The sequence below is a fragment of the Anomaloglossus baeobatrachus genome, chromosome 3 (assembly GCF_048569485.1).
Source record: "Anomaloglossus baeobatrachus isolate aAnoBae1 chromosome 3, aAnoBae1.hap1, whole genome shotgun sequence".
Lineage (NCBI taxonomy): Eukaryota > Metazoa > Chordata > Amphibia > Anura > Aromobatidae > Anomaloglossus > Anomaloglossus baeobatrachus.
In genome coordinates, this window is record NC_134355.1 from 183,087,065 (window position 1) to 183,108,328 (window position 21,264).

Consider the following 21,264-nt stretch of genomic DNA (forward strand, 5'->3'; position numbering starts at 1 on the left):
GCTATGTGAGGGCCCAGAAATGTATATAGGAAACTATGTGGGGGCTCAGAAATGTACGTAGGAGGCTTTGTGAGGCTCAAAATTTTTATGGAAGGCTAAGTGGGGCTCATAATGTATATAGGAGGCTATGTGGGGGCTCATCCAGTATCTAGGAGGCTAAGTTCAGGCTCATGCTGTATTTAGGAGGCTTTATGGGGCTCACACTGTATATAAAGGGCTATCTAAGGGCTCATACTGTATAGAGGGGCTTATATTGTATGTAGGAGACTGTTACATGTGGATCATATTACAGATAGGAAGGCTGAGTGGGGGCTCAAATGGTATATAGGGGGCTAAGTGAAGGCTCATCCTGTATATAGGGGGCTGACTGAGAGCTCATCCTGTATATAAGGGGGCTGTGTATGGGCTCATATAGTTTTTAGGGGGCTGTGTGAGGGCTCATCCTTTATATATGTGGTGCACTATGTGAGCTAAGGCTGCTCTCACACTTGCGTTGTTTTGCATCCATCACAATCAGTTGTGTAAGTGATGCAATGGATGCGTTGCAGATAGTGGCACAACTGATGTGACTGATGCTGCAAAAAACAATCAGTTTTTTGTTTTTTTTTTACTGTTTTACCGGCCAGCTTTTCTGAACGATCAGCTGATTGTTCAGAACAGGCGGCCGCCGGCCGATCAGCTGATCGTTCAGAAAAGCGTTCCTACTGCTGGAACTGAATTTACAGTCCATCATGAAAAACGATCCGCCGCACACAAAAAACATTACACTGTGCATACCTACTGCCTGACGGTCAGTCAGTAAACGACTGATCTGTCACGCGGTGGATACAACCCAGGGCCATCAGTCACAATCCGTCGCTAATAGAAGTCTATGGGGAAAAAACGGAATCCTTTTACAACATTTTCCAATTCAGTCAGGAAAAAAAAACAAGCAATTGCATGAGATTTGCGAAATTTCATAGCTTTTACTGGTGCTGTAAAAATGAGCTTGTAATTTATACATATATATATATATATATATATATATACATGCTGCAAAAATGCAACTTTAGTTTATTAGACCCAGGACTAAAAATTACCTCTAGGACTGCGAATTTTGTGATATCTGGGAAAAATGTTAACCTACCATCATCTCCTAGGAGAGATTGGGAAGGGATATCTCCTGGTATTTAAAATTGTTTTTGTATTTAAAATTGACAAAAAACCCTCCCAGAAAGTGGACCTATTATAGCTCTTCTGACGAGTCTGTTTTCTTAAATACTTAAAAAATATCAGCTCATTTTATTTAGAATTCTGTTTCACTTTGTTCCTCTGTTATTCCTCACATACATTTCTGAATAGACTGGGAACTGGGTGTTACCTTTCCCCTTGTCAATATGTTGTGCCCCTGATACTTTCAGCACTGATTGGACAAAGGAGATTCACACTCCCAAATGTAACACAGTGTTTTTTCATGTACTCGTACATTTCCATGAACAGAGGAACATTACAATATAGACTTCTAGGAAAAAATGCTTCAGATTTCACAAAAATATACGAGTCAGGACAGATCTTCCCATCAGTCATCATAGCTTCCACTTTTGCAGGTTGTATAATGCAGAAAAGAGATCCATTTTGTAATGGATTATTAAAAAGTGTGTGAACAACTAATTTCCCCTTGTAAATAATCACTATATGGAAGAAAAATATTATTTTTTTTTTTTAAATATGAGACCCAAAAGAAAACTGCTGATCTATAAGCTGTATTATTTAGCATGCCACCAGAATATGTCAGTTCTCTTGTTTTAAAGAGAACTTGTCATCGGGATTTAATACCCTAAACTAAGGGCATAAATGTAAAAGTGCTTTACTGCTGACTAAATCCTTATCTTACTTGTAGAAATCCATTTTGTTGTATCAGAGAAATGCATAGCTTAAATTTTATGCTAATGAGTTGCAAGTGCAGTGGGCGGGGCTGCACTCACAGCTTTCTCATCTCTGTTTCTATTCTGCACCTTCTGCCTGACGTCTGACTCTGACTGACAGGTCACTCATGTGTCAGTGATCTGCCAGGCAGAGACAGTATGCAGGCAGGAAAAAGAGAGAAGCAGAAGAGCTGTGAGTGCAGGGCTGACACATCACACTTTCTATTCATTAGCATAACAATTTCAACTCCGGATTTCTCTAAAACAACAAAACACATTGCTACAAGAAAGGTAAAGATTTAATGAGCGTGAAAGTGCATTTACACATATGCCCTCAGTTTGGAGTATGAAATCCTAATCGTTAATGATAATAACCTGTCTTTACAGGATGCATAGGCTTTTATCTAATAATAAACTGTAACTTGTAGAGACAAAACCATTTATATCGCTTTACCTCTAATCTCTCACTTACATTTAAGCCGCGCGTTGTGCCCTCAAAGCCTTCACATTCTGTTGATCTCAGACAAAGAAACTATCGGAGAAATGTTGCTCCTTGACCTACACAAAGGATCATATGAAAAATCTCTGTACCTTTAGGGAATGCTGTCAAGTTCCCAAAGTGCAAACATATTTTAAGAGATATTTATATATGTAAGGTGCTAATATATATATATATATATATATATATATATATATATATATATATATATATATATATATATATATATGTATATATATATATATATATATATTGTCCCCACTACAATAAGGCTCAGGGTGATTGCAAAAAAAAACAGGATATTGTTACATCTCTTATTATTTCACTAATAATATTGGTCATGCATTTATGAAGTAGTACCTGCATGGCTTAGCTGGCAACCTTTTTTTCTTAATATATCTTCAACTGTGGAGTCAAATATTAGTTTAACATTTTGAAGCAGACCCTGTAGATAAAAATAAAACATATGAGCAAATCCTGCAGCTTATACATCTACTAGTTACCAAATACTGGATACATTGAAGATTAACTAAAACAATAATGAACTCATGGATTTTTATTAACACCTATGATAGTGCTTTATGTATTTCTCAGATTGTAATGTTCCTAAAAAGCAAAACTGGATAATAAATTATACAATGTAACAGCATGTAAGGTTTGTGGAATGTGAAAGCGGTGTTTTTGCACATTACAACTGTGTCCTTTTTGTTGCATGTCCCTTTGGGGACTAAAGGGTGCTTTACACGCTGCGACATCGCTAACGATATATCATCAGGGTCACATCATTAGTGATGTACATCCGGCACCATTAGCGACATCGCAGCGTGTGATAACAAGGAGTGGCGATCAACGATCGCAAAAAAGTAAAAAATCGTTGATCGTTGACACGTCGCTTTTTTTCATAATATCATTGGTGGTGCCTGCCGCTGGTTGTTCGTCGTTCCTGCGGCATCACACCGCAGGAACGACGAACATCTCCTTACCTGCGTCCACCGGCAATGAGGAAGGAAGGAGGTGGGTGGCATGTTCCGGCCGCTCATCTCCGCCCCTCCTCTGCTATTGGGTGGTCGCTTAGTGATGCCGCACTGACGTCGCTATGATGCCGAACACACCTCCCCCTTGAAGGAAGGATTGTTCGGTGGTCACAGCGACGTCGCTGAAAAGGTATGTGCGTGTGACGCTGCCGTAGCGATAATGTTCGCTACGGCAGCGATCACCAAATGTCACACGAACAACATGGGCGGGTGCTATCGCGCACGACTTTGCTAGCTATTGCTAGCGATGTCGCAGCGTGTAAAGCACCCTTTGGTGTGCCGAGAGACTGCTCAGCTTTTACTTCTGAGCACTGGTGTATATTTGAATTGCTGCATTACTTATATGATGTTCTGTAGTTTCCAGACGTTGATGCGCCATTGATGTGTATGTTTATTGCTGTGCCTGGATGATGCCTAGTACAAAGAAGATATAGAGGGAGCCCATACATTCGGGAGGGTTGACGCGAAGTCAGGCATATCACTCAATATATCATTTGATAGCCGAGTTGGGGTATTGGACCTAGAATTAGAGGGGGTTGATATCTAGCCCAAGAGGAAATGTTATAGAAGTATAAAGCTGTTTGACTGTTTTGCCAAGAGAGGCCTGTAAATTTAGTTTGAGTTGACAGACAAGTAATTAAAAAGTAGTGGTCTGGTCAAGAGTTTTGGTGGAGCTGGCACCTAACCAGCAATGGCAATGGGTGTGGTGCATCATCACCGATTGTGATTATTTGGGCGCTTTTCCACTTGCGTACCGCTTCCGATGCAGGAGCATCGGAAGCGATATGATAATGACTCTCTGATGCGGTGTCAGCCGAGGGTCATGTGACTGTGATGCGATCTTGCGATCGCATAACAGGAGCGGAGAAGATGGAGGGAGCACTTTCTCCCTATCTCCTCCGTTGTCTGTCTCTGCATGCACCGCACTGCAGTCACATAACATGCGAGTAAAGTGCGATTTTACACACACGTCAGACGAGACTCGGTGCAAATCGCAGCATGCTGTGATTGCACCGAGAGCCCGCTCGTGTGGAGAAAAAACGGGACAGAGGAAACTGTGTCATTGTTTAACACTGGTAAAAGCGCAATCCGATTTTTAATCGGATCGCACTCATACAATAAAATTGCAGATGGAAAAGCGCCCTTACTGTGAGTCTCAGGAGCTGTGGGAGTAATCCACACAGAAGGGAACCAGTGTATGTCAAAGTAGCTGACCTATGCATGATGTGAGTGCCATCTGGGAAACATTGCCCTTGAAGATATAACCTTTGGTGGAACATTTGACTTTCAAGGAACCATTTAGGTAGTCACAAGACCCTGGCAATCAACATCTGAAGTTAGAGAGATAGCATACCGTGAGGGACAGAAGCCTTATAAAATGTGAATAGGGTATGAAAAAGTGTTAGGTAACAATGTGGTCGTGGTGAAGGCAACACTGATGTAACTAAATGACTTTCTGTTCTATCAGATTTAATTGGTTCTATTTTGTAGGTCTGTACCATGTTAAGTAAATCTATCAATTGATAATTATCAATTGATGGATTTACTTAACATGGTACAGACCTACAAAATAGAACCAATTAAATCTGATAGAACAGAAAGTCATTTAGTTACGATTATAATCGTAACCATTGCTATCGTAGTGACGAGCACTAAAATGCTCAAATGGTCGTGAGTCGTGACTCTATTCAGGCTGGTCAGATAATTGGACAAGCTTGATACGAGTAATGAGCATTATGGAAAATCAATGATTGACCTGTTTGGATCTCCACTCACATATAGCCAGCCATAAACAGAGCACTTCTGGCGGGAGGGAGGGTATTTTTTTTTTTGTAGTCACACTACGTCCAAGAACCATTTTAGTGATTGAGATTGGCTGTCCCTGGAGCGCCTGCACACATCATGTATTGAAGCAAGCCTATGCATTGTGGTCATTGAAATATCCAAGCACCTGCGATACTTGTCAGAGCTCTGCCAGTACCCAAGCACCCCAATGCTTGATAGCGTAACGAGCAGTGCTGAGCACACATCTTTCGTTTAGTAAATCAATAGCATCATTGGGAGGTACACATTGGGTGGAATTTATGAGAGGTTGTATGCCACATTTGTGCATTAAAAAGTTGCATATTTTTGTTCAAACTATACTTATGAATAATCTGATTTTTTTCCCCTTTTATGCACTTTTTTTAAAAAGTTGGGTGAGGCTTGCGCAAGGTAACCTGTGGAAAGACAAAGTTTTATATAATTTATGCCACAAAATTTCAGCTTGCAGTGCTGGGACTGCCCATGGTGCATATTTCATATACCACTCTTAAAGGGACTCTGTCAGCAAGTTTTTGCTATATAAGCTAAATCCAGCATGCTGTAAGGGTTAAAACACAAAGGTCAGGCATGCCTGTGTTGTTACAGTGAAGCGACCGGTGGTAGGGCCGCGGGTGTGTGTGTATGCTCTATTCCAACAAAATCCCCATACTCAGATTTTACCGGTAGTAACATTTCTTTACTAGGAAACATATTTATAATACAATCAACCGAACTATCTGCGCACATGAGTATAGTGGAGTCCCTGGATTTTCACTCCTTCCGGGTACGCAGCAAGAAGAAAGGAAAAACAGCAACAAAGAAATGGCGGCAACTTTCCCTAACTTTCCCTACAATCACGTACCAGTCTATCCCGGAAGAAGATGCCGCTCCCACGTCGCAGGCCTGGAGTCTCACGATGATGGGTCCCGGTGCAGCGCTGAAGAGATGCAGCTCCTCGGTCTTTTCCTTTAATCTTCCCCCGCTGGTAACGGATTCTAATCAGTCTTTTAGTCCCGGGGCATGCCGAGCAGAAGAAGGGAGATCACAGCCCCTGCACTTACACTCTGGTTGCGATGCTCTGCAGTCCGGTTAGATCCTTGGTGAAAACAAAGTCCTGCAGACCGGGAATGGCAGAAACCACTTCCACAGGGTGATTTCTCCAAGACTCCGGTGGCAAAAGAGCCCTCTGTTCAGGGAGACCACACGCAGCTCTCCTCTGGCTGAGCTCTGGAGCTGAACAACCTTCCCGCACTTTTTTTTCTTCCTGGTTTTCACACACCAGCTGCAGTAGGGGATTTCCCAGCTCTGTGTTTGTGATTGCACAGTCTGACACTGCCCCCTTGTGGGCAATTGCTGTACCAGTATTCAAATCCATTTCTACATTAATGATGCAGTCTGAATTGTTGATCCCATTACATACCCCCCCACTTAAAGGTTGGCAGTCCCTGTCAACTACCGTCGGTTCCCAGGCAGCGATGACTGCAGATGTCACAGGGGTTGGTTGAGAAGTGGGCCATACATACTGGTCCCTGTAAGACCGCCCGGGCGGGATCCCAGCAGTGGTGCGGTCAGTGCGTCTCAAGGGTCGGTTGTTCCCCTCCCTGTCACTGTCTTTACGCCCCACTTCAGTCAGCACTCCGGGGGAAGAACTGGGTTGTGTAGGTGGGTCACCGATCTCAGAGTCAATGTGATCACTATGCTGGGAAACGTCCGTGACGTCAGTCGTGTTGGTAGTGTCACCCCCTCCGGGTACTGTGGTAGGGGAGTCAGGCTGGGATCGGCAGGGAAGCAACATATTTCGGTGCACAGTGCGGATGCTGCGACTGTCTTCACCCCGCACTCGGTATACATGCCCGTTGGGGTAGGGGCGTTCGATTACCCGGTAGACCTCAGTCTCCCACTTGGCTCGAAGTTTCCCTTGGGGCTTCTTGATACGGAGCAGGACTAGCTGTCCCAACTTCAAGGGCTGCTCTTGCACGGGGAGTGGGTCAGCATGTATCTGGCCCCGGATTTGTTGGCTCACCAGCCGGTGTACAGTCTCCATCTTCTGTCGGTGAGCATTTAGCCAGGAGGGGTAGTTATGGCAGACATCATCTCCAGGGCGGAATAGGTTCAGGTCATGGACCCCTTTTCCGGGGCGGCCAAAGAGAAGGGTGTGTGGGGTGTAGCCAGTCACAGAGTGGACCTGGTTGTTGTAGGCCCATACTAGATCAGGAAGGAATTGGGGCCATTGGTCTTTCTTATCATCGGCCAAGGTGCGGATCAGCTGGAGTAGGGTCCGGTTGAAGCGTTCACATGCACCGTTCCCTTGTGGGTGGTAAGGAGTGGTCCTCGACTTCTGGATCCCATACATCCGATGCAGCTCTTCGATGACTCGGCCTTCGAAACAAGCCCCCTGGTCGGAGTGCAACCTCTCCAGGCACCCGTAGACATGGATGAACTGTCGACAGATGGCCCGAGCAGCCGATTCAGCCGTCTGGTCTTTGGTAGCGACAGCGACAGCGAATTTTGTGAAGTGATCCACCATGACTAGACAGTACTGATAGCCACTGCTCGCCGTCCCAATCAGCAGATAGTCCACCATCAACAGCTCAAGGGGCCTGGATGTTTTAATTGTCTGAACAGGTGCACGCTGCTCAGGGGACTTGTGTAGTTCGCAGGTGCGACAGGTCTGGCAGACTTCTTCAACCAGCTTGCGGAGCCCCGGACAATAGATGGACTGTTGAATCCACCGAAAGGTCTTGTCTATTCCGAAGTGTCCATTCCTTTTGTGGGCTTGGGCCACCATCTCACGGGCCAATTGATCAGGCACCACAACTTGTGTGCATTCCTCCAGCATGTGCGACAAGAGAACCTTCCGGTATAGCACTCCTTCTCTCAGAATCAGCCGGTCCCACTGACTGAGCAGGGTCAAGGTCCCGGTAGACAGTCGTGCCCGTATATCGGCGGGAGGCTTCTGCTGCCGCTTCACCCATTGTTTGAGTAGAGCCCATTCAGGGTTCTGGTCCTGGATCCTGCACCACTCCTGGGGTGGCAAGGCGACTCCCACTGGAGTTCCAGCTTCGCCCACAACGAACTGGCGGTAATCCACCATCTGTTGGGCGAGCTTTGCAAAGTCAGGCGTCTCGTCCCCTTCTAATTCTTCATCCCGGTCTCGGTTGAGTAAGGGGTATGACACTCTAGACAGGCTGTCCGCATTTTGATTCTCAGCTCCAGCCCTATATTTGATCTTGTAATTGAACTTGGAGAGCCGAGCCATCCAACGCTGCTCCATGACTCCGAGCTTCGCATTTTCTAAGTGGGCCAACGGGTTGTTATCGGTCAGGACTAGTACTTCGGTCCCCGTGAGGTACCCTGCAAATTTCTCCGCCATAGCCCACGTTAGGGCCAACAGCTCCAGCCGGAACGAGCTATAATTGGTGGGGTTCTTCTCGCCCTCATGTAGGGACCGACTGGCATAGGCTATGACCCGTTCCTTGCCTTCTTGTACCTGTGAGAGTACTGCCCCTAGACCCTGTAGACTGGCATCGGTGTGTAGTTGAAAGGGCAGGTTGAAGTCCGCATATGCCAGGATGGGGGGAGACGTTAAGACACTCTTTAGGGCTTGGAAGGACTCTTCCTGGCTGGGTCCCCAGCTGATGGGTCGTCCTCTGGGGCTGTTAGTGGTCCCTCGAAGCAGGTCATGCAAGGGTGCAGCAAGTCGGGCGAAGTTTTTGACGAACCGGCGGTAGTAGCCGGCCAACCCCAGGAAAGCCCTGACCTCCTTGACGTTTGTGGGCTGTGGCCATTCCCGTACGGCGGCTATCTTCTCTGAAGATGGCTGGACACCTTCGGCTCAGATCCGGTGGCCCAGGTAATTGATCTCGGGCTGCAGAAGACGGCACTTGCTGGGTTTCAACTTCAGGCCATGTTCTCTCAACCTACTGAACACACGGCCCAGCTGCTGCAGGTGTTCTTCAAATGTGGCTGAATAGACTACAATGTCGTCCAGGTAGATGAGGGTGAAGTCGAAGTTGAAGTCTCCCAAGCAGCGCTCCATCAGCCGCTGGAAAGTCCCCGGCGCGTTGTTCAGACCAAAGGGCATCCGGTCGAACTCGTACAGGCCCATGGGTAAGATGAAAGCAGTCTTCTCTCTATCTTTCTCATGCATAGGTACCTGCCAATATCCGCTGGCCAGATCCAACGAAGAGAAGTATTTGGCTTTCTTCAGGGCTGTCAGGGATTCTTCGATCCTTGGCAAAGGGTACGAGTCCCGGATGGTGCAAGCATTCAAACGGCGGTAGTCCACACAGAATCTCAGGGATCCGTCCTTCTTCTTGACTAACACTACCGGTGCCGCCCAGGGGCTCTGGCTTTCTCGTACCACTCCCGCGTGTAACATGGAATTCAGGAGATTTTTCACTTCTTGGTATTGCTGGGGAGGAATTTGGCGGTACCTTTCACGGATAGGAGCAGTGTCACCGGTGGGGATTTCGTGCTTGATACTGGTGGTGCACCCAAAGTCGGTGTCATGCCGGGCAAAGGACGCCTGATGCTCTTGAAGTAGCTCTTCCACCTGGGACACCTCCCGTTTGGAGTATTGGGATACGTCCAACTGACACTTCTCTCGTAGTTCTCGCCCCGCGTTGGTGTCACCCGCGACAGCGGCCATGGCAGAGACCGTCACTGTCCAATCTCCCTCTGTTGACGGTACAAACTGGAGGGGGCTCCTAGGGTTCACCTCTTCGGTTAGAGCGTAGACTCGGGCGAGCTGTGTCCCGGCTTCTAGGTCAACGCTCACATTAGCCGTGTTGCCCAGCCTGACAGGAATTCTTCCCTTTCTCACTACTGCTAGAGTTCGAGCGACTAGTGGATTCAGCTTCCCTTCCTTCGGGGAGCGCGGCTCAATCAGCACCTCCACGCCTTCAAGCTGTCTCATGGTGCTAAGGGGTAGTGAGATAACTGTCTCTTTCCCAGCTGGTAAGGTGATCCTAGTATGGCGGGGTACGGTGACCGTGGCCAGCGGCAGTTGTTCTTCTGTCATTCGCTGGAGGTTGCAGGTCCGGACCACTTGCTGAAAGGCACGGCGGGTGGCCCTATGTGCGGTCACTTCTTGCCAGTACTTGGGCCCCTTCTTGGTAAACAACACCAGATTCAGGTCTTTCAAGATGTTCATCCCAATAATCATGGGCGTTTCTGATCCAAAGCCTTCCCTGACAACGATTATCCCTCTCTTCCCGAGATCTTGGCCACAGATTTCGGTGTTCATCCAGGCAACTCCCGTCACCGGAATGGGTAGATTATTGGCTGCTTTGATCTTGATGGCGGTATCAGGGTCATAGGCAACCCGCGGCTTTAGACATTCTTCGTAGAACTGCTCGGAGATGGTGGATACCTGAGACCCAGTATCCATTAACCCTTGTACGGCGATCCCTTCCAGTAATACTTCCAGGGTGGGGCTATTTGATGCAAGTTTGTTCCGTGGCTGGCTCTGTTTTCCTACACCCCTCTCTTTGGCATCCCCTGCCGAGTGAGCCTCTTTGGCAGGGGCGTCTAGTTTAAAGGCGGCCACTGTTGTGGGACATGACTTGCTGGTTCTGGTAGATCGGACTGTGGAGGAGCTTGAAAGTTCTGGGGGCAACGGTTGGCTCTATGGCGGGGATCGCCGCATGTCCAGCATCTTCCCATCGGCCGGCTGGGTTGTTGTCTCGCTTGCCGGCCCGCCTGTTGGTCTAAGGTGAGCTGTAACACCTGTTTCTGCAACTCTGCCACCATCTGTTTCAGTTCTTCCGTGTTGCTGTTCGGAGTCCCGATACCAGATATGGACCTGCAAGCCGCGGTATATGTCTGTTTCTCCACGACAGGTCCCCTTGAACGTTCTATAGCTTCTTGTTTGGCCTCAGCGAACGTAAAGGCCGGATTTACCCGGAGTAGATCTTGCAATGAGCGGTTAAGGTACGGGTCTCTCAATCCGGTCACGAACTGATCTCTCAACACCAGGTCACGGGTACCCGTAAAAGCTATCTGTTCTTCGTTTCTACCGACTTGTTCTAGTAGCACTTGAAGGGCATTGGCATATTGAGGAATGTCCTCCGACTCGAGTTGAGTACGCCGGAAGAACATATAGCGCAATGTTCCCGCATATCTGGTCGGCCCATAGGTGTTCTCCAGCACCCGCACCAAGTCAGCCAACGTACGCTGGCCCCTAACCGTCTCCAGCCTGACTGTCGTCCACGCTTCCCCCTCTAATGTTAGCATGGCCATCTCTGCTAAGGTCTTAGGATCAGTGTTATACATTTCCCCCACTATCTTAAGTTGTTCAGTCCATTCAGTTACAGGATAGTTCCGTCCGTCAAACTTCCTCACCTGATTGACAATAGACGGCGGGGGAGCTGTCCGGTTATAAGTTACTACCGGGGGATGATTTTGTTGGTCACACATCCTGCCGACTACGCCACATGAAGCGACCGGTGGTAGGGCCGCGGGTGTGTGTGTATGCTCTATTCCAACAAAATCCCCATACTCAGATTTTACCGGTAGTAACATTTCTTTACTAGGAAACATATTTATAATACAATCAACCGAACTATCTGCGCACATGAGTATAGTGGAGTCCCTGGATTTTCACTCCTTCCGGGTACGCAGCAAGAAGAAAGGAAAAACAACAACAAAGAAATGGCGGCGACTTTCCCTAACTTTCCCTACAATCACGTACCAGTCTATCCCGGAAGAAGATGCCGCTCCCACGTCGCAGGCCTGGAGTCTCACGATGATGGGTCCCGGTGCAGCGCTGAAGGGATGCAGCTCCTCGGTCTTTTCCTTTGATCTTCCCCCGCTGGTAACGGATTCTAATCAGTCTTTTAGTCCCGGGGCATGCCGAGCAGAAGAAGGGAGATCACAGCCCCTGCACTTACACTCTGGTTGCGATGCTCTGCAGTCCGGTTAGATCCTTGGTGAAAACAAAGTCCTGCAGACCGGGAATGGCAGAAACCACTTCCACAGGGTGATTTCTCCAAGACTCCGGTGGCAAAAGAGCCCTCTGTTCAGGGAGACCACACGCAGCTCTCCTCTGGCTGAGCTCTGGAGCTGAACAACCTTCCCGCACTTTTTTTTCTTCCTGGTTTTCACACACCAGCTGCAGTAGGGGATTTCCCAGCTCTGTGTTTGTGATTGCACAGTCTGACATTGCCCCCTTGTGGGCAATTGCTGAAACAGTATTCAAATCCATTTCTACATTAATGATGCAGTCTGAATTGTTGATCCCATTACAACAGACCGATCTTTCATTTATTTGCTATGTTTATTTTAGTAGCACCCTTATGTTGTGGCCAGCTGGCTCGCTCCAGGCAGCTTGGCACGGCCCCTACTGTGATTGACACCTGACAGTCAATGCACAATTTCTATAGAGAGCCTGGTTTGGGCAGGACAGCTCTCCCTGGTTAGTAAACTCAATTCTTAGCTAACGTCAGAATGGCTGCACCAGTAATCTAAGTTAAACATGGTTAGTTTCAGAATTTCTTTGCCTACCACATGCTGCTGTTAGATGAAGTAGAAAAGACCTGCTGACAGATTCACTTTAGGCCTTGTGCGCATGCTGCATTTTTTGCCACATTTTTTAGGTGCAGTTTTGGTCCCAAAACTGGATGCATTTCCTTCCCCAGCAAAGTCTATGAGATTTCAGTGTTTCTGTCCACACGTTGCAGCTTGTTTTTGTCTGCGTCTTTGTGGAGACCACAAAGATGCAGCATGTCAATTCTTTCTGCATTTTTGCCAGCATTTTTGAGCCCTTCCAGTGAATATATTCGACTTAAAAAAACGCACTGGGTAAAAATGCAGTAAAAAACACAGTAAACCGCAGCAAAAAATGTATGACGAGGGTGCTTTTTTGGGACGAAAAACGTGCATCTTTGTAGTCACCACAAAGATGCAGCGTGCAAATATAGCCTTAAATGGTTATTCTCATGTGTTTTTTTCAGCAGAGTACCACGTATTGAAGCTACTGGTCCAAAACTGTGCAAAAGGACACTAAAGCTTGTCGGATTGTGCACTCCAGTGATATGATGAATGTTAGCTTTGTGCTTACAGTGTTCTATTGAAAAAACTTGTAAGCAATGGTTGCCCATGCTGCAAGATTTCAGGGTGGCCAGTAACCAAAAGAATTGGCATTAAATAATAAAATTTGAAATCCCTCTGTTCTATGTTAAGAGGAGTAGATTTTCAAAAATATTAAAATTGTTTGTTGCGTGTTATTACAAGTATTTTGCCATTTTAACCATAATGTGGAGACAACACACACCCCAAATAATCAATAGAGAGGTTGAGTAAAATTTGGAGCATTTAACTTCAGTGTCCTTTTGGTTCAGAGAGGCATATGACGTATGTGTGCAAAGCTTCAGGAGTCCAACTCAAGTTTCAAGAACATACATCAATCACAGAAATACTCAAAATAAGGATTAGAAGTATACGATGTAAGTGGACAAATGTCATAATACTTACATAATAATTATTATTATTATTATGAAAATGGAAGCAAATAAGATACCAAGGAAAAAGATTTTCTCAAGGATGATTGAGAGAGGCCTTTACATCCTTTACATAACCTCAGTAACATACTGATACAGTATTGCTTTGATTAAAGGGGTTCCAAGAATTGTTGCAAAATAATACACATTTAAACATAATTTTTTTTCTAAAACCTTTATTTTATCAAACAAGTATGCTTGATCTTGTGCACGTTGTCAGAATATTAAAGACGGCAATGAACATTCATCTCTGTCAGCCTGACAGTCTAAAGGGTACTTTACACGTTGCGATCTCGCTAGCAAGATTGCAAGCGATCGTACCCGCCCCCGTCGGTTGTGCGACACGGGCAAATCGCTGCCCGTGGCGCACAACCTCGTTAGTCCCTGTCACACGGACTTACCTGCCCTGCGACGTCGCTCTGGCCAGCGAACCGCCTCCTTTCTAAGGGGGCGGTTCGTGTGGCGTCACAGCGACATCACACGGCAGGCGTCCAATAGAAACGGTGGGGTGGAGATGAGCGGGACGTAACATCCCGCCCACCTCATTCCTTACGCATTGCCGGCTGGACGCAGGTAAGGAGATGTTCGTCGCTCCTGCAGTGTCACACACAGCGATGTGTGGTGCCACAGGAACGAGGAACAACATCACTAATAAGCAGACAACGATTTTTGGTTTTAGGACGACCTCTCCACGGCAAACGATTTTGACCTCTTTTGCGATCGTTTAAGGTCGCTCGTAGGTATCACACACTGCAATCTCGTTAACAAAGCCGGATGTGCCTCACAAACACCGTGACCCCGACGATAATTCACTAACGATATCGCAGCATGTAAAGCCCACTTAATAGATGGCAGTTGCCATCTTTAAAATTCTGACAGAGTGCACTGGATAAAGCACACTTGTTTTCTAAATAAAGGTATTTAGAAAAATGTTTAATATTTAAAGGTATTTTATTTATTTACCATACTTTAGTACATTTATCAGAGAATCCATATAAGATTGATGAAAAAATACAAAATATAGTTTATACAATAAAATAATTGTTTGCTTACCCTAAAGTGATTTTCACGTATTGAGCCTTTAGCCAAATACATTTTGTTGTTAACTCCACTTAAATGCTCATAGAAGGTTTCCTCTAAGCGGAAGCTGTCCATAAGGTCACAACCAACATACAGGTTGAAGTTTTCACCTGTCAGTTGAACTGTAATATTTTTCCACTGAGAGTCAGCTAGGTCAACATCCTCCAAGGAAATGACATTTTGTGAACCTTCTACCCAATAAATTAGGTCCAGAGTATTTGCTCGTCCATTTGAAACAAGCTCGAATAATCTGTTGGAAATACCTGGTCCCTCTATAGAGATAATTGTTCCTCGGTTGAGTTTGTCTTGCCTCATAGAAGCAGAAAGGATAAAACCTTCATTTAGTTGCATCAAGTCAATAATTTGCTTCATCTTTTCAAACTTTACAGGTGGTATATGATCAAAGCGAAGAAAACGATACGCTGGAGAATATGGATCCTGTCCACGAAACAGTTTGACTCCAGTGGTCTTCTTATTTATGTTACTGATGTCAAATAGATCAAAAGTGGTCTCATCTTCTTTCTCTTCATCTAAAGTACATGAAACATATAACAATTATGTTACGTTATTTTACAAATATTTTATCTTGCAAAACTAGACTGTATTTCAGTTAGTGAAGGCATAGCCTATTAAAGTATATTTTTGTTTTTTTGAAACTGCTAACCATGACCATTAGGGATGATCGAATACCGCAAATATTCGGCAACGCCCATATTCGCCGAATAGGTCGCCACTATTCCACGATTTGCGAATATTCGATGCACAATGCAAGTCTATGGAAAGCCTGAATAGTTGCCGAATAGCAACTATTCGGGCTTCACATAGACTTACATTGCGCATCGAATATTCGCATAGCGGCAAACTATTCGTCAGATATTCGCCAAGCCGAATATTGCCGAATATTTGTGATATTCGATCATCCCTAATGTTCATGTTTTGTAATTTTACCATGTTTTATTTCTTGGACCCTTTATGGTATGTTCTATTGTGCTCAAATAAAGTCGTAAAAATCTTAGTATTGGCATTAATAAAAGAATAAAAGAATTCCCAGTCTATGGTAAAGCAGTTAAGTGCTTAACCTACAGGATGGTAGATGTAAAGTCATTCAAAAGCTGTAATTATTAGAGATGAGCGAACCGGCCGTGGTTCGGCTCGAGTTCGGTTCGTCGAACGGGTGTCCCGTTCGAGTTCGGTTCGGCGAACGTTCGACGAACCGAACTCGAACTGCATAGGAAACAATGGCAAGCAATCACAAACACATAAAAACACCTAGAAAACACCCTCAAAGGTGTCCAAAAGGTGACAAACAACTCACAACACAACACAAACACATGGCAAAGTGACAAGGACATATACTCATGTGAAAACAAAAGAGCTGGACAAGGAAAAAGAGGAGGAGACACAGATATAGGCATGGCACGCCCTTCTAAAATCATGTAAAACACCACAAGGTGACTCCAAGCGGAGTCTCCCTTTTATCCAAAAATTGGGCCACACAGACACCCACCCCTTCAGTGGCAGCACTTGTGACCTAGTTGTACACTTCACAGGTAGATTTGTAACAAGCACAATCAATAATACGCCATACTTAACCGTTCCCAGGATGACCCCGGGGTAGGTAGCAAAGTCTTTGCTGAACCATGACTTGTTCATCTTGGCTCCTTTTAAAAAACACAGCAAGCAAGGGTTACTCCAAGCGGAGTCTCCCTTTTTTCCAAAAATTGGGGCCACACAGACACTCACCTCTTCAGTGGCAGCACTTGTGCCCCAGTTGTACACTTCACAGCTAGATTTGCATCAAGCACATACCAAATCCACAAGCATTTAGTCTCTCCAGGATGACACAGGGGGTAGTAAATTCATTGTGGATCCATGACTTGTTCATTTTGATGAATGTTAGTCTGTCCACATTGTCACTGGACAGACGCGTGCGCTTATCTGTCAGCACACACCCAGCAGCACTGAAGACACGTTCAGAGACAATGCTGGCAGCTGGACACGACAAAATCTCCAAGGCGTAAGTTGAGAGCTCTGGCCATTTTTCAAGATTTGAAGCCCAAAATGAGCAGGGCTCCATTTGCAAAGTCATGGCATCGATGTTCATTTGGAGATACTCCTGTATCATCCTCTCCAGCCATTGACTATGTGTCAGACTTGTTGTCTCTGGTGGCTTTGCAAAGGACGGTCTAAAAAAATTTTGAAAACATTCAATAAAATTGCTGTTACCAGCACCAGATACGGTGCTACTGGTATGGGTAGACTGTTGAAGATGACGAGACCGTCCCATGTTTGTCAAGTTACAACTGGGAGATTCACTCCCTGCACCTGCACGGTTGTTTGGTGGAAAAGCCGAGCTAAGATCGAGTAGCAGCTTCTGCTGATACTCCTGCATACGTGCGTCCCTTTCTATGGCTGGAATTATGTCACAAAATTTGGACTTGTACCGGGGATCTAATAGTGTGGCAAGCCAGTAGTCATCATCACTTCTAATTTTGACAATACGAGGGTCATGTTGGAGGTAGTGCAGCAAGAAGGCGCTCATGTGTCTTGCGCAACCAAGTCCACGCTGTGTTTGTGACATAGAGGTGCTAACCGTTATTTCTTCCTCTGACATCTCCCCCCAACCTCTTTCAACTGAAACTTGACCAAGGTCTCCCTCATCCGCTGAGTCTTCCATGTCCATGGACAGTTCGTCCTCCATTTCTTCATGTTCTCCTGCACCTTCCTCAACATTTCGCCTGCTACCATGTGCCCTTGTTGATCCCTGTCCCCCTTGGTCCCATGCCTGCCACGTTGGTGATGATGAACGTCTGGACCTTGGTGATGTTGTTGTGTCTTGCGCATATGAATCCTCCTGTAGTTCCTCCCCTTCCTGTTCTCCCACCCCCTGACTCCGAATAGTGTTTAGCATGTGCTCCAGCATGTAAATGACTGGAATCGTCATGCTGATAATGGCATTGTCAGCGCTAAACATGTCGAAACTGTGCAGAAGGGTGCATAGGTCCTTGATCTGAGACCACTCCATCAGGGTGATCTGCCCCACCTCTGCATCTCGTTGGCCCAGGTTATACGTCATGACGTATTGCACCAGGGCTCGGCGGTGCTGCCACAGTCGCTGTAACGTGTGGAGAGTTGAATTCCAGCGTGTCGCCACATCGCATTTCAGGCGATGAACCGGCATGCCGAAAGACTTCTGTAGCGATGCAAGTCGCTCAGCTGCGGCGGTTGAACGGCGGAAGTGAGCAGATAGTTTTCGTGCCCTGGTCAGAAGTCCATCTAGGCCAAGATAGTGTGTTAAAATTTGCTGGACAACAAGGTTCAACACGTGAGCCATACAAGGCACGTGTGTCACCTTGCCCAGGTGAAGGGCCGCACCCAGGTTTGCAGCATTGTCGCACACGGCCTTACCAGGCTGCAGGTTGAGTGGAGACAACCATTTACCAAACTCAGTCTCCAGAGCTGCCCACTACTCAGCCGCTGTGTGACTCCTATTTCCAAGACATGTCAAGCTAAAGACCGCCTGATGCCGTTGCGCTCTGCTGCCAGCATAGTAATGAGGGGTGCGTGATTCCTTCTGCGCAGTGAGAACGCTCGTGGCCTGACCAGGCAGGCTTGGGGCGGAGGTGGAGGACCCAGATGAGGTGGAGGAGGCATAAGCAGTGGCGGAACTTGGACAGACAGAGGATTGACACACAAGTCGTGGGGACGGCAAGACTTGTGCAGCAGACCCTTCACCATCAATCACCATAGTTACCCAGTGCCCAGTCAGCGACATGTAACGTCCCTGTACATGCTTACTGGTCCAAGTATCGGTGGTGAAATGCACCCATTCACACACAGAGTTTCTCAAGGAAGCGGTGATGTTGTGTGCGATATGCTGGTGTAGCGCGGGCACACCTTTCTTAGAGAAGTAGTGGCGACTGGGCATCTGGTACTGGGGCACAGCGACAGACATAAGGTCTCTAAAATCCTGTGTGTCCACCAGGCGGAAAGGCAGCATTTCGGTAGCTTTGTCATGGGTCACAGGAAATGGCCTTTTATTTGTCCACATCTGAGGGACAGAGATCTGGCTGCTGTGTGTAGACGGTGTTGAGTAGGGTGTCCTTGGAAAAATGCAGGTTTGTGAGGAAAGTGCAGGCGTAGACATGATGTTGCCTTCATCCAACGTTGGTGCTATCGATGTCTGAGAGAGCTGTACACACTCACTTGTATCCCCTTCCAAACCAACTGACGACCTACCAAGCAAACTACCTGTTGCGGTTACAGTGGGGGAAGTTGTGCATGGAAAACCAGGTGTGACAGCTGTCCCCACAGTCCTAGAAGAGGAAGAGCGTGCGGATGCACTGGAAGAGGCAGGCGGTGGATGGTTCGCTCCGCTAAGCCGCATTGCAGCACGGTGAGCTTCCCACTGGGACATATGATATTTATTCATGTGACGATTCATGGAAGAAGTTGTCAAACTGCTGAGGTTTTGCCCTCTACTAACAGAATCACGACAAATTTTACAGATCACATAATTTGGCCGATCTTTTGCTATGTCAAAAAAGGACAAGGCTAGGCAAGGCTTAGAGGGCATGCGACCTGCTGAGCCCCCCCGACTAGTGCTCAGAGGCAGAGTGGTGGCTGAGGATGCAGTTGTAGACGTGCTACCAGTGCTATGACTCTGTCCAGGAAGGCGCAAGGTAACTTCATCGTCGGTTGCATCCTCCTCCACCGCCTCTGTTGACCTCCTCGAGTGCCTGACTGTGGCTTGACAGTAGGTGGGATCTAGAACTTCCTCATCAATTGTTGTGTTTGCACTCCCCTTACCCTCAGACTGAGCCTCTTCTTGCCCTGACCGAATATTTAAGTTGTCATCCCAATCTGGTATCTGCGTCTCATCATCATCAGTATGTTCCTCATTGTCTATAACAACAGGTGTTACAGTTTGTGAAAAAGGGTCAACATTATGCTCAGAAACTTGGTCCTCATGGGCTTAATCAGAGTCACAAAGGTTCTGGGCATCACTGCAGACAATTTCCTGGTCTGTACTCACTGTACCTTGGGAGCAGACTTCTGATTCCCAGGCTATAGTGTGACTGAACAGCTCTGCAGACTCAGCCATCTCAGTTTCACCATACTGTGCAGGGCGGATGGAGACTTCAGAGCTGGGAGAATGCAAGTGTGATTGGGCTGACAACTCAGAGGACTGGTGTTTTTTGGATGCGGTAGTTGAGGTGGCAGAGAGGGCACTTGTTGGACCACTTGAGATCCATTCAAGCATTTTCCTTTTTTGGCCATCATCTACCTTTGTTCCTGTTGTTCGTGTCAGTAAAAAAGGGAGCACATCGGATTGTCCACGGTAAGTAGTAGACATCTTACTTTTGCTGGAAGATGGTCTATCTTCAGCAGATGTTAATGGAGCTTTGCCACCTTCCCCACGGACAAACCCTTGTTTTCCTTTTCCAACACGCCTCTTACCCTTTCCACCAGCATCTGTCATTTTGCCACTCATATTGATTGCGACAAGATTGTGCATTTAAAATGTGGTAGTAAAAATTGAGAGGTGGTGTAGATTTCAGTGGTGGTCTAGCTTTATTAACAGCAGAATAAACAACAATAATTATCCCTGACAATGTAACTACGGCCTTTAAACTGGCAGCATAGTTTGCTAGTATAATGGCTTAGTAACAATGAGTTTGAGTGTGCAATGCAGGCAGACGTGCTGCAAATATCTTTGCACTAGTGGGATAATAATGAAGTCCAACAGCCACTTTTAGGATGCCACTAAGTTTCCTCAGTGTTTGCCAGTATAATGGCTTAGTAATAATGAGTTTGAGTGTGCAATGCAGGCAGACGTGTTATGATCCGGAACCATGGAAGATCACCACAAATCATTGGCAAAAAGGTGACAAGAGCATTGGCAACTAATCTGGCCGCCATCCCCTTACTAACCAACACAACTAGAAGTAGCCGAGGGTTGAACTAACATCCTGTGCACCGCGAACCCAGCCGGAGAACTAACTATCCTAAAGGTAGGAAAGATGAATAACTCTCTGCCTCAGAAAATAGACAAGAATAGCAAGCCCCCCACATTCAAAGACTGCGGTGATATAGGAAAAACACAATACACAAGTAGATGACAGGATTAGCAAAAGGTGAGGTCCCCGCTGACTAAAATAGGAAAGGGACTGATGGTAGCCAGAGAAAAACCCTGCAAAATACCAACTTCCTGATAGTACAAAAAGGCCCTCAGATCGCTCGATCTGAACTCCGTCCTATACCAGGTGCCCTTGTCATACCAATGAACAGAAAACAAGAATTATAACAAATTCAACAAGCCATAAACACATGGACCCAAAGGAGATATACTCCACACAGAACTGCAGGGAGTTCCTCAACAATCCACTGAGGGGGAAAATCCCTGGAAGGAAATAAACTGAAACCAACCACAACAAATAACA

At 46.4% G+C, this 21,264-nt stretch overlaps 1 protein-coding gene across 1 annotated transcript in view; it reads right to left on the reverse strand.

The window, feature by feature from the left end:
- Nucleotides 1-21,264, reverse strand: part of THBS2 (thrombospondin 2) — a 227,897-nt gene that overhangs the window by 120,148 nt on the left and 86,485 nt on the right. Inside the window, exons 3-4 of the mRNA XM_075339620.1 lie at nt 14,795-15,351; nt 2,764-2,848 (exon numbers count right to left, since the gene is read on the reverse strand). Of these exons, the coding sequence (XP_075195735.1) occupies nt 2,764-2,848; nt 14,795-15,351 (642 nt within the window). The remainder of the gene's footprint in view (nt 1-2,763; nt 2,849-14,794; nt 15,352-21,264) is intronic.